This window comes from Cryptotermes secundus, unplaced genomic scaffold (assembly GCF_002891405.2).
Source record: "Cryptotermes secundus unplaced genomic scaffold, Csec_1.0 scaffold526, whole genome shotgun sequence".
Lineage (NCBI taxonomy): Eukaryota > Metazoa > Arthropoda > Insecta > Blattodea > Kalotermitidae > Cryptotermes > Cryptotermes secundus.
In genome coordinates, this window is record NW_019721013.1 from 1,084,470 (window position 1) to 1,098,703 (window position 14,234).

At 42.7% G+C, this 14,234-nt stretch overlaps 1 protein-coding gene across 1 annotated transcript in view; it reads left to right on the forward strand.

The window, feature by feature from the left end:
- LOC111875246 (midasin) overlaps positions 1-14,234 on the forward strand; it is a 161,972-nt gene that overhangs the window by 30,133 nt on the left and 117,605 nt on the right. Inside the window, exons 32-35 of the mRNA XM_023871314.2 lie at positions 778-975; positions 2,094-2,411; positions 3,065-3,361; positions 3,568-3,696. Coding sequence (XP_023727082.1) covers positions 778-975; positions 2,094-2,411; positions 3,065-3,361; positions 3,568-3,696 — 942 coding nt within the window. The remainder of the gene's footprint in view (positions 1-777; positions 976-2,093; positions 2,412-3,064; positions 3,362-3,567; positions 3,697-14,234) is intronic.

Genomic DNA, 14,234 nt, shown 5'->3' on the forward strand with positions numbered 1-14,234 from the left:
GGCGGGTTTTCTCTGAGTACTTCGGCCCCCCCCCCAGTGGGCATGCAGTAACGTAGTTGGTTGAGGTGCTATGCTACAAGCCAGAAGGTTGCAGTTTCGATTCCCGATGAGGCAATTGAATTTTTCAGTTGACCTAATCCTTCCAGCCGCACTGTGGCCCTGGGGTTCACTCAGCCTCTAACAGAAATGAGTGCCAGGAATTAGTTAAATGATTTTCCTGGGGTGTAAAGGGCGGCAGGTGTGTAAGGCTGACAACCTTACTGCCATCTTTGAGCTGATTTTCTAGATAATGTGGGACCCTCAACGTCTCACTACCCTATGGGCCTTCACGGCCCATAGCTTTACTTTTTTTTTTACTTTACTTCGGTTTCCCTTGCCAATCTTCAGTCCACCAAATTCTCCATCATCATAATCACCCGAATAGGCCAATCAGTGGCCGCCATCCCTTGTGGACCCAGTTGGACTCCACCCACCACTAAGCGAATTAAAAACAAAACGCAGGCTGTAGAGCATCAAATGGTAGGCTGATAAGTGAAGAATGATTAGGAAGTGTAGAAAGAAGCAGTGTAATGGGGCCTCATTTGATGTACTTTCCCAGCATTTATGTAGCAAGACAGGAAAATCATAAAATTCATAAGAATAACTGGTCTCTAGGTTAAGATTTGAACTCAGGACCTGCCTAATATGAAGCACTTGTTCGGTCTTAAGTAGGAGTTATTGTGACCTTGTTGTGTCATGCAATACTGCAGCTCCTGTAAATCAAGCTTTTGGTTACAGCTAAACCTTGCATCTCAGTCAGTGCTCGAAGGCTTGAATGCATGTCTGGACCATAGAGGTGAAGTTTTCATACCTGAACTTGGGAAAACATTTCGCATTCAGAGTGACAGCACACGTTTGTTTGGTGCGCAGAATCCGCTGAGGCAAGGTGGTGCCAGAAGGGGACTCCCACAGTCATTCCTAAACAGATTTACCCAGGTACGTTTGGATTTCTGTCTGCTAGTTGTAGTTTCTTGATCAGTGACAGTCAGGCAGTGTCCTCTGCCGAGAGTACTGTTTTGTGGGGTTGTGATGCCATGCTGTATGGTGGAAGTTTACAGACATTCCTCTGAAACATCATTGGTGAATGGAATGTCATGCCCCAGAAGTTAGTACTGTTCATAATCATAATCCAATTTATTCATTATTTTATGGTTTAGTTAGTGTAGCTGACAGTAGCTCTTGTGGGCACCACAGTGAACCTTTGGGCTACATAAAATGCAGGGAGTTTTTGAGTGGCTGAGCAACTATTAGCTTTGCAAGGATTCAGTTCCAAGGAGTTACTCTGTAGATCAGATAGTGTGGTGTTGAATGACAGGATAATTAATGCCTGAATAATGGACAGGATACAGAAGGCAGTGGCTATGGCTTAATTTAAGCTAAAATTTGGCATTTGCTTGGAGTGCTAGAGGAAAACCATGATAAATAGTGTGGATAGTGAGTGTCTTGCCTGAGACTTTATCTCACCTCCTCCTGAATGTAAGCCTGAGGTTTCACCATTTCAACCAGCTTGCTCAGTCTCTGTAAGGAAGATGCCTGTTATGCCTGGCTATGAATCGTTATTGTTGAATGAATAGATTGAAAAGTTATAGTTTCTTTGTGTCCGTTTTTAATTCCCCATGACTACCCACTAAAAAATTATCACATGAATCTCATTAGTTTTAGAGGGACTTTTAGATTTGCATGAGTGATATGATTATAATTGCATTCAGACATCTGTAAATACAGTGCGTACAATCAAGTGCGCGCCGCGGCTGCAATTTGCCGTGAGTCATACCACCGCAGAACGGATGCAGTCGCGGGGAGGAGTTGCAANTTATCTGATATAGAGAGAGGATAAATTTCTTTTTAAGTTGGTACTGTCCTTGAATTTGAATCATTTTTAGTAGAGGAGGTTCCTTGTTTTGCGGGCAGTTCCATAAAATCCGCTTTTATGGAACTTAAGCTCTGCCTAGTAGCAGAGGCATATCCATCTTACATCTAGGAAACTGTTGTTGATATTGCATCGCTGCAGCTGTAAGTAGCTATGTTACGTGTGTTTAATTTTTCATTCACAGGTTTATATTGACTGCTTAACAGAAGCTGACTTGGAGTTCATTATCAGATACATGTTTCCTGCTTTGCCAAGTGATCTTATTTCACGCATGGTAAAATTCAATTCCCAATTGGTCAGAGAAACAGGCGAGTTGAGGTTATGGGGACAGAGAGGAGCACCATGGGAACTGAATTTGCGGGACTTGTGCCGGTGGTGTGAAGCAATAATTGCTGACTCTGCAAAATATGCGTCATCAGAAAGGAATGTCGCATTCAATCCAGGGAAGTTTATTGACCTCATTTATGTAGACAGAATGAGGACAAAAGAAGACAGAGAAAAGGTAAATTCCTGGATTATTACGATTAGGTATTACCATGTGTCTGTGTGTAGTTAAAGAAAGCAAGCAGCTTTCTGAATTATGGCCATTGGATAAGTAAGAATTAAGAGAAAAAATTGAATAATCCAAAAATGGAAAGCTATGGTAGAAGTAAATGAAATTTGCATTTTGATATCAAGACACTGTATATTATGTACACTTATATTCAGTGTCTGTATTTTAATATTTGTAAATTCACATAAATTCTCTGTGGGGTTTCCCTCTTCTTCTTCTTCTAAAAAACTTGGGTGTGATGCTTTTTCAGGGGCATGGTGTAATCAAAGAAATGCAGTATGTATTTTCCCCATCTGCTATCATCACATAGAACATAATGAAGAAAACTCGTTACATAATTGTGTGGCCCAACTGACATGATGTTCAGATTGCTGTTTGCTGTGATATCATTCTGTGTAGTTTGAAAGGTGTGTTTTGTGAAACCTGCTGCATGTATCTTGAATGCAGAAGAGTGATCAGGTTCCTCCAAAACATACGTTCTGTGCACTAAACTACACATCACCCCAGAAGATTGAAATCAAGTTCTCACTGTCGTGGCAATCTCAGATCTCACACACACCATATGCTTTAGTTTTAATTTATATCTTTTCTCTTTGTTGCAGGTTAAAGAAACCTATGTTCAAAAAATGGGATCAGAGTATCCATTATTTTGCAGTTTTCCTCGAATTCATATAACTCACAGTACTTTATTTGTTGATGACATTTCCATGTCACGCACTGGAATGACGTCGCAGAGGACTCAAACTGTAGATGAAGTCAGTGAAAGTGTTCATCAGTTAGTGAATAACTCAAATCAGAGACAGCCTCAACAGCAGAATAGTCTAATGCTTCTGAGAGGACAGTTTCCTGTGCTGCGTTCGCTTGCGAGATGTGTCGACATGAACTGGTTGGCAATACTGGTATGTTTTCTTTGTTATTGCTGTTTATGCAGTGGTGTTTCATGTAAATATGTTGACAGCACATGTAGGGAAATGAAATTGTGTTGTATATTTTTCTTTCTTTCTTTTTTTTTTTTACCATTTTGCAGAAAGTTATCTTTTTCAATAATTGACACTTTGTTCATGGTCAGGTTTCTTGACATTTTACCATGGCTTATATTTTCCAGGTTGGTTCAGCTGGTAGTGGCAAAACAAGTGCAGTACATTTGCTATCTCAGTTGCTGGGGCAGGAACTTCGAGTTTTATCCATCAACTCTGCAATAGACACCACTGAAATTTTGGGGGGCTTCGAGCAGGTAGGACATCATTTGTATACTTGAAAATATTGTATATAAAACAATAGTTGCATGAGCAGCACCAGAAATGTGTGATATATAGAGTGTCTGAAATATGTGGTATGTACCTGAAATGTGTGACTTGTATCTGAGGTGTTCTGTGTGTACCTGAATTGTGCCATATATGCCTGAAATGTGTCCAGGTGTGTTTGAAATGTATGTATGTATGTATACCTGAAATGTGTACATGTATATTTGAAATGTATGATATGTACCTGAAATGTGTCCATGTGTGTTTGAAAAGTTTGCGTACCTGAAATGAACTGTATACCTGAAATGTGCACATACGAGGGGGTACCCAAAAGAAACCGAACTTATTTTTTTTTAAACTTATTTATTCAAATTTTAAGCACAAACCTTCAATCCCCTTCAAAGTACTCTCCACTTACACTAATACACTTGTTTAGTCTTTTATTCCATTTCTCAAAACATTGTTTAAATTCATCTTTTGAGATGCTTGACAGCGCCTCTGTCGTTTTTTCCTTCACCTCAGCAACATCAGCAAAACGCTTTCCTTTCATGTCTCTTTTCATTCGAAGAAACAAAAAAAAGTCGGGACTCTTCTTTCAAAGCACAGCATGCTTCCACGCGACCTTGTTTTTGTTCAGCAGTCAGCAGTTGTGGCACGAATTTCGCAGCCACCCTTTTCATTCCCAAATCTTCTGTCAAAATTCGCTGAACTGAGCTCCAAGTCACTCCTGACAGCTCCACAATTTCTTCAATGGTCCGTCGTCGATCTTCCTTGATGATTTCACGAATTTTTTCAACATTTTCATGTGTTCGGGCCGTGGAAGGACGACCAGAACGAGGTTTGTCATCAATTGACATTTCACCATTTTTGAAACGGGAAAACCACTCAAACATTTGAGTTTTCCCCATAGCATCGTCCTTGTACGCCGTTTTTAACATTTCAAGAGTTTCTGTTCCACTTTTCCCGAGCAAAAAGCAGAATTTCACCGCCGCACGCTGTTCACGAAAATCAGCCATTGCAAAAACGACGATCACACAAAACAGTTGTCACTATAAACTCTGCCGAAACTAATCCTTACCTTCTGAAGCAACGGTAGTCGGCTTATCGACTCAGGAATGTTAGCTCTATGCACTCATAGCTGCAAAAGGCGGTACTACAAAAGCTCTGCCCACAAAAAAATTAGTTCAGTTTCTTTTGGGTACCCCATCGTATGTATGTGAAATATATGATGTACCTGAAATGTGTCCATATGTGTTTGAAATGTTTCTGTATGTGAAATGTATGCCGTGTATATGAAATTTGCACATATGTATGTGAAATGTATGATGTACTTGAAGTGTGCCCATATGTGTTTGAAATGTTTCTGTACCTGAAATGAACTGTGTATACCTGAAATGTATGATGCATGCCTAGTTAGTGTAGCTATTCAGTCTTGTGTTTCTTCATGGTCTGTATGTTTATGTTATGTATTTGCTGTATGTTCTTTTCTTATCACATTTGTGTCCGAAAATGTAGAGGGGACTCTCACCTGTAGGCTGCAGAGTGATGTGATTGATTGGCTTCAGGACAAGACGGAGAGTTGAAAAATATTATTTAATGAGCAATTAGGAGTATACGTTTGGCGCAATTAATGATTTAATTAGTACCATGGCTTCATGCAACTTTTCAGTTTTTCATTTGAGAAGGATCCACTTAACTTGCAGTCAGTTAGCTCTTGCTGTGATATTTCTCTGAAGTTGAACAGGGACCCAGTGCTGCACAGTTTGTCATTTATCTTTAGTCCGTATCAAGAAGTAATCTTCTGCTTTTGCTCTGTCATGGGACTTCATTCACAGGGCTGTGAAAATGCGTTTTTGTTGTGTTCTCGCTCACCTTTCCATTTACCTGAATTTGGATTATATTGCTAAAATGCTGTCTTTGGGCAGGGAAGGACCCCAGAAGAGCACAGTGCTGCTGTCTGTTGTGACAGGGTGAAGTATTAGCTCGGTTGATGTATGAACTTCAGAACTTCTTGAAGGCATTTGTACAGCTGTTTGAAAAGTGTGGTGAACCACATCTTTGAAGCAGTGTCAGTCACGAATGGTTTAAACAGATGACATTCAAGTTGCTTGCCAGGTTTGAGAATAAAACATGCAACAACCTCTGCATTCACTCTGTCTGTTTTTCGGTGTTACATGTATCATAACTTGCGCATGACTGATAGGCAAGCAGGGAAACATGTTTAGATTCTGATATCAGTAAGTCCCCTTCTGTAAGTTTTCAGTGAGAAAAGAAAGACTTGTTACATATCTTGTGTGTCTGTCAGTTTTGTACCTGAAGTAAGGTCTTGTCATCACCTAGGAAGCACTTCATGAAACCAAGAGATTATTATAAGGCCCCATTAAGCAGCATAATACAAGAGGCTGGACTGCATACAGTCTGTATCTTAGATAGAGGACGTGCAGTAGATGCATTCCAAGGGTTGTTGAATCTGTCTGGCCAGCTTTGTCTCTGTTACTGAAGTGGTGTAGGTAGGCAGTTGGTGCATCTTTAGGTTTCTCATGTTTGCTGGATTATCTTGACAAGAGGTGGGTCTGAAATAATAACGTAAAATATGGTTGTATTCAGAAAATGCTGTAGCAGTTCCCAGTTATTGTAGATTTTGTTAAGACAGTTACGGAAGCTTGGCCCCCACCCCTTCCCCCTGTGGTTCTTTTGGAGTGGAACATATTTATACTTTGAACACTCACTGACTCTACTAACTTTAACCAAGAAGATGGAAACAGCATGTACGTGTGAAACGTTGGCAGCACTGCCCACATCCACACAGTACAGAGGCTGAGGAACAGAATCAATATGAGCAGTGAACCATAGTAAAGAGACACAAACGTTTTCAGTTTAGCTCAGGAATGAATGAATGAATAAATGAATGTATGAGGGGTAGGCCTTCTCGGCCCTTGCACCGCGACCTACAGTGGTCAGTATGAGTACTGCTGTTCATTCTTTCCCGATTTTCAAGGGTACTTAGTCCCCCTCCCCCAAATTATGGATTCCCATTCCAAGAGTCTTCTAAGTGTTCTATTCTGCAATGTAATTGAATTTGCAACCAAAAGAATCAGCGATTCACTCGTGGTTTGGTATGTGTGAATAACATGTTATATGGTACACATGTGATTCCAAGTGAAAATTGCACTTGTTTGAATTTGAATTCATGAAACCATTTGCATTATTCATAGTCTATACAATGTATGGACGAATTTTAATGTCACATTGCACTGCAGTACAGTTTTCATAAATTAGCATATTACACATCAGATTTGTGAATAGTCTTCTGTTTGGTGATCCATGAACTGAGTAACAGTTACCATAACTAACTTATTCCGTGGAGCAGAATCACTCTTGAGAAGCCACTGGTCCATCTGGTTGAGATATTTTCTGCTTGAGGAAACCATATGGTTCATTACTATGTTCAAAAGGGCCCACCACCGTTCCCTGTCTGAAGCAGAAAGAATCAAGCCCACATTCTTCTGCCATATCTTCTTAACATCCATTTTAATAGTATCTTGCACATCTGTGATAGGTCTTCAAATGATCTCTTTCTTTAACATCTTCTATTCATAATTTTGTATGCATTTCTCAACTCTCCCATCCATGTTACATGCTCTGCCCATCTGAGCATCTTAGATTTGATCACCCTTACAGTGTCTACTTAAAGAGTACAAATTGTGGAGCTCCTTATTAAGCAGTTCTTGCAGTATGGTATTACTACTTAGAGTAACAGGAATTATAAACCTTGTAAATATGTGCAGGATTTATGGTGAAGAAATCTGTGACACGACTGTGCCTTGATTTTGTATTGAAGCTGCCAAATACATTTGTAAAGTTCTGAGGTTCTGGCATGTCACATCCTGTTTTCCCGCCCCCTCTTCAGATCTTACTGATTTCACGATTTGTGTTTACGAGCAGTCTTGTGCTTGAATGTTGAAGGGTGGTTATACTCTAAACCAGTGGCTCCCAAATTTTTTGAGTCCGCATGGAACCTGGACATCATGTTGCTCTGGCTGAACGTACTGTAGCAGAAAATATGCATCTCACCAGTACTGATTAGGGCCCAAAAAAGAATAGCTCAGTTCAGCTGTGTTGGTGATGATGATACATGTGGAATAACAAATGCCTTATTATATCGATAGTTGTTGAGGCTACAGGAATTATGGCGCCAGCGATTTTCTTCTTGAGAAATTCTGAGAAGGCTTCCATTACATGATTTCAGTGGTAGATCACCTTGGTCTAGCTCACAGAACACTAACTCGTGTTCTGCAGGAGCATAGTTTCAGAACCAATGCTGTAAGGTATTAAGGGATTAATCCATTACACTTGAGGAATTTCAAATGATTTCAGTGAGCAACAAGGCAGAACAAAGCAGACATGAATGTAAGGTTTGCATTAGCATTTACTTTTTTTACTTTTTTGTGTGGAAACAGGAAACAGACTTTTAAAAGACCCTTTTTCCCCCTCCCCTCTCTCCACCTTCATAATCCCTACCCCTAAACCTCTCGGACTGAAAATTCATTAGGGAGAAGCCCGATTACATCTGCATTGTAAAGAGGGAAACAAGAACGTGTTATTTTAATTCAGCCGAACAAACTGAAGGTAATATGAAAACGTGAACGTGCTTCTCTGGAAAGTGCAGATTTCAGAAAAACACTTTTACGCTTGTTTTCCTTCAGCTGTTCACTGTAGCGTGAATTTAAAATTGTTCTACCTTGCAGCCAGATGTAGTTGAGCCATTTTGAAGGAAGTGAGATGAGCAATGTTATCTATAGACGGAGGTGAATAGCTGGGTCTGTCACTCGGTAGCGGTCAGTGGGTAGCATGGCACTGGATGCCTCCCGAAATTTGCCTCATTTAACTTGAAGTGGTTTCAGTAGTTTGTTTGTTTTCTGGTTCTATATAAGCTTGAATGGTAGAATGATTACTGCTTAATGAATTGGAGAGGATGTGGAAGGAACTGGTTGTGGCCTAATTTTTGGAAATAAGCACTTTATGAATTTTGCTTATTCCTTGATAACACACTAAGCAACATTTTCCCCACTACAGACATTAACTGTTCATGCTGTGTAAGGAAATCATTTATGCATAATGTGAGAAACATACTAAAGACATAAATACACTCTGTGGGGAAAAATCAGAATGTTTGTGTGATGAAGCAGGTGGTACATATAGTTACCACCGGGCTTCAAAGGGACGATTGTAGTGGGATTTGAGGCATATTGAATTATTATTGTTATAAAGAAATGACTGCAAGGACACTTGCACATGCTTTCTCTTGCATGAGTGGCCTTGAGTAAGTTACTTTGGAGACAAAATTGGTTCTTGATTACTGAATATTGAAAATCAGGCTAGGATATATGCACGTTGCATAACCATTTGGGCCCCTCATATGCATACTGTTATTTGCCTGAAACTCAGTCATTATAGCGTCGCGCAGTGGGTTTGACGCCCAGGGTTCGATTTCCTGCAGGGGCAAGAGATTTTCGCTTCTACACAGTGTCTAGACGGGCTTTGGGGCCCACCCAGCCTCCTGTCCAATGGGTACCGGGATCTTTTTCCCCAGGGGTGAAGCAGCTGGGGAGAAAGCTGACCACTCGCATCTAGTGCCGNTACCATTTACTGCACCGACCATGCAGTTTATTTAGGGCGGTAGTCGCCGTAATTTACTGACATTTAATCAAAATCGTTACAGCCGTTTTGGGGGCCCATCAGAAGGGTCCCTGTTTTTGGAGCTGGAATGTACATATTTACCGACAGCCGATCTGCATGGTGGAAAAGCTCTTAATTGCCGAATATAAAGAAAACCCGTTCAACCGTTCAGGTGCGAGCGAGGTTTGCAGCCATCCATGCAGACAGTCAGACAGACAGACAGACAGCATTGCGAAAACCGCGTTTTCTTATTTGAGGGGGGGGGGAGCTCCATCAGAATCTCGAGATTGGTTCGTTTCACCACCACGGAGGTTTCCCATGCTCTGTGTGTGCGAAAGTATTACCCAGCATGTTGACGTAGCAGTGACTGGATCAGTGTGTAACACTCGGAATTACTGGGGGTGCTTTGAACTTAAAATCCATCGTCCGGTATCCAGAAAACACAGAGCACAGCGTTTCGGAAACTGGATCTGGTTCCGTCCTCAGGTGGGGGGAGGCACCTAGTTTGTTGGGTCCCTCAGAAAGATCTACCCATAGCCAGTCACCATCCAGTTTTCGAAACTTTGTGTTCTCTGGGTTTTGAGGGTACCGGACGATCAACAAAATCCGAAGCCCAGTAATCCCTAGTAGCCGTAGCTGTCTAGATTTGTAATCGAGAGGAGCTCGGTTCGAATCTTGCCCTGGGTGCAGACAGTTCTGAAGTTTTTCGTGGTCTTATCTAGTCCCTCCAGGCTGATGCCGGGAAAGTACCCAACTTCTATTAGATCAAGGTTGCATCCTTCGAAAGTTCATTAATCATCTCACCCACCGTTCGACGCGATGTAGTGGAACCCCTGACAGCGGTGCGAAATAGCCCACAAAAAAAAAGGCATTAAAATCCCAAATGCGTTTAGATACTGCAGCAGTTTTGATGTTTATAATAATCCGTATGATTCCCTACTCGGTGCAGACAATGATTAATTGCCGCAGTGTGATTGATTACAGTTTAACGATGGTATATTAAGTCTTTCGATTTTCGCCGTTTATTATGAAGGCAGGCAGGCATTCGGCCTGTTGGCTATGCATACCCGATTCACATCGCTTGACGTTAAGCTCGTCCAGCGGGTAGCACCCGCTTCGTTCTTGGGAGATCCCTGGTTCATATCTCGACCCAGAGGTCCATCCTCCTGGCAAATCGTGGGCTGCTACTTTAAAGGACGCCACGACCGCTCCACTTCCTTTCCGTATCTGTATGTGACTTCATGACAGCGCGTCGTTAAAGTGTGCATAAATGCATTCTTACGTGTTTGAAAGTAAGCAGTTACTGTTAACGCACTGCAGAACAGTGGTTGCTGTGTGCATCACCAAAGCAAACCACGTTTTGGCAACCCAGTGCATGTGAGTCTCAGAACAGCAGCTTTGGCCGATCTTCGTAAGGGAGACATTCTGTGTTCTTAGCGAGGAAGGAACTGCGGATGTCAGCTCAGCTCGTGGGTGGGAAGGTAACAGTAAAGGCTTAATCCATTAAGGATCACGCCATGAAGACGTGGGGGGGGGCGGGGGGTGCGGGGGACTGGAGGTGTAGCTGTGCCATTCTTGACCTCTAGATGAAAGTAAGTGGTCAGCTTTACACCCGGGGCAAAGCGCCGTCAGTACCCGTTGGGTAGAATGCTGGGTGGGCCCCAGAGCCGGTCTGGACGCTGTGGAGAAGAGAGAGATCTCTTGTCCCTGTCCGGAATCGAACCCCGGCTGTCCAGCCCATAGGCCTGTGTGATGTGTGCGTAATGCAATACAGCTGTGACAAAACACTTGCTCGATGGAATATTATCCACTTGGAGCGCACGCGCAGTTGGTTTTGTTTGCAGAGCTCGCCTGCAAATCCGGATTAACGTTTTTATGTTCCTTCTGCCCTCCCGCCGATGCTCAGACGAAGACGGATCGTTGTGTCAAGATTTTGTGTCTTCATGCGCCGCCGCTCAGCAAACTGGCCCGGACTTGTTTTCGGGACACATCCGGTTCGAATCTTGGCAGCAATATTGATTGTCCTTGAACTGTTCGTGGTATTCCTCAGTCCGTCCCGGCGAATGCGGGATAAAGGATCACGCTGTACTGATTCTTCATTAAGCACTAGGACAGTGAAGGCGTGTGGGGGAGTGGTGGTATGGGCTCACCTTGTTTTCCCGGGCGCTAGGTTGAGGAGAGTGGTCAGCTTCACGCCCCTGTCCCTTTAACCCCAAGGAATGTGGAAGGTTTCGAATGGCGAAACACGCGGACGGACAGACGGATAAATATGAGAATCCGTGTATGCAGGTGAGATGTGGTCAGCACACCAAGCCTGCCCAATCACAGAGCACCTTACCTGCTACCGTTGAGGTCCTCTTACTGGACACACTGGCTCCCGCTGGTGGCTGTGCAGCCCTGTTTCCTTGGGCCTGCACGTAGTCGCAGTAGCTCGCTGAGATGGGTTGTTATCAGGGGGAATTTTATGAAGGAAGCGAAAGGAAATTCATTGTGAATAAACCGCGTTCATTTAATTCTGTCATTTTAAAATGAATTTTATTGGGTGCATATTTATACATTTCATTTTAAACTTAAAAAAGTTTCTCTATTTACATAATATGATTAATTTAAAGTCGTTTCTATATAAATATGTTATTTTCTTCTCGGAAGGAGTCCATTGTTCGTACATTTTTAGAATACTTTTTTTGAGTTCATATTTTAATTTTAGGCACTGTTATTTTAGCCACGTTTTTGTGGTTTCACGTTGTGTGGATTTAGGGAGATGGAACGGGATTATGAGTTTGAATTTTGTCTGCAGTGGTTGGTCTCGGAAGGGTAGGAGGCTGAGGGTGGGGTTGACTTTCCGCTGTTAGAGACGTTAGACTGTTAGACGTAAAAGTGGACGACATTCGCACAATTTTGTTGCGTGCATTGTTGTCATAGCGACTGGGCCTTCACCCCCCCACATCACCAGTCTCCCCACCTGCTGCAGGCACGCAAAGCGGATGCCGTGTGCGGTAATGCGTTTAGGATGAATCCAGTTATATGAAATTTTAATACTGGTCTCATGTCAGTTATATCCCGGGGTGTAGCCCCTACCAGGGCTGTCCGGCGCGCACAACTCCTGACAAGAAGCCAGTCTCGTAGCCTGAAGGTAGCTTTGCACTTGTAAATGCAGATTAAATGATAGAGGCTCTCGCTTCCGCCTGAGGTCGGAAACCGAACACCGTCGTGTTTCACGTCGCCCTCTTTCAAAAAGATATCACACCGCCGCCTATTAGCTCAAAAGCGCCGGTTTCGACTGTCCAGGCCGGACTGCGGCCCCTGGTATATCTATTTCGAGAGAACATGTCAAAATTCGAATTGTGCTCAGATCGAAGGAAGTCATACAGTCGGAAGAGTACAGTTTTAACAGCGATTGATTTAGCCCGTATATTGAGGCAGTAACATCCTCACTGCCTCACTAATGGAGAGGCTTTGTCTGGTAGTCGCGTCAGTAAAGCAGTTGTTCGTAAGGCATATGAATGCTGACGTTGAGGGAACGAGCGATGGAGCTGGCAACCGTATCCACGGAAAGGTTACGTCTTCACAGAACTTTGCTTAAACTATATGAAGTGTTTTATTGTTGCTCAGAATTCATTCGAATTCACAGAAGGCGTACGTGGAGAGAGTTTGCTCCGATGTGGCGTAAGTGTGAATAGCACTAACGTCCCAGTGTCCAGTGTCGACTTGCCTGCATTGTGCGAAAAGTGAAGCGGTTTTGACCCGGAATGTAACATGTAAATGCTTTGTAGTCCTGTTATAGCAGTTCGCTTTCGATCGATTCTTTTTGTGTATGAATCGCGACTGGTGCGCTGCTCGCTTTATGGCTGGAGGCATCAGTCCGACAAACGCAAGCAGAAAAGTGGCAGAGAGGTGCTTATTAAAGCAGGCACGAGAGGCTCCTACATGCAATAGTAGCTTTCTGTGGAGAACTGTTCAGAGGAACTAGCCAGAAGTTCCGCTCGCAGGAACTATTTGTGGAAACCGTTTAGACAGAGGAACTATTCAGAATAACTGCGTGGAGGAACTGAAGTGAACAATCGCTCAGACGTACTGTTCGGAAGACCCGTCAGGGGACTCGCTCAGAGGAACTGTTGAGAGGAACTATGCAGAGGAAAGTTTCAGAAGAACTGTTCTGAACTTGCCAATTTTAAGAGGACCCTGAAGTCCCACAAGCCCTACGCTTTGCATTACGCTGACGATGTTGATTTGTGTATGCTTGTTTTTAATTACCAGTTAGCACGTCCTTGAGTAATTCCTATAACGAATTTATTCATACTGACCACAGAATTAATGGAAGTAGAAACCTACACAGATCTATATTACAGATAGGTTAAAAAATAACAAGTCTTGCTTTGAGGAACACGAAATATAAGAACACTTTTTAACACACAAAATGTGTAACATGCATCAAAGACCATTCTTGTATATTTTGAAGTTATCAGTGGCGGATACGTTCGTAACAAGAGCGGTACACTTAGCATTCATTTTCACTTTAAGGACTGTGAACCCCGCTGGCATGATGGAAACAGCTTTACTGGAGTAGCCCCCGTCGCTCTTGTGGGCGTCTGCCACTTTGCAGGAGGAATCATACTCACAGATTGCAAAGAATATCGGCATTATTATTCTAACTGGACGTAGGAAATTAAAGGTACGAGGTTTGAGTAGCCCCTGATTGCATAACATGCGTACCAAGTGTGAAAATCAGTCCGCTGGTTCAGAGGTGTAAAGGAGTGAGACGGGCTCTCATAAGCCAACTTTCTTCCTTAGTAAAGGCATCGAGAATATGAATTGAATTGCTCAAATAACGCTTTGGAGCCAGAGGGAT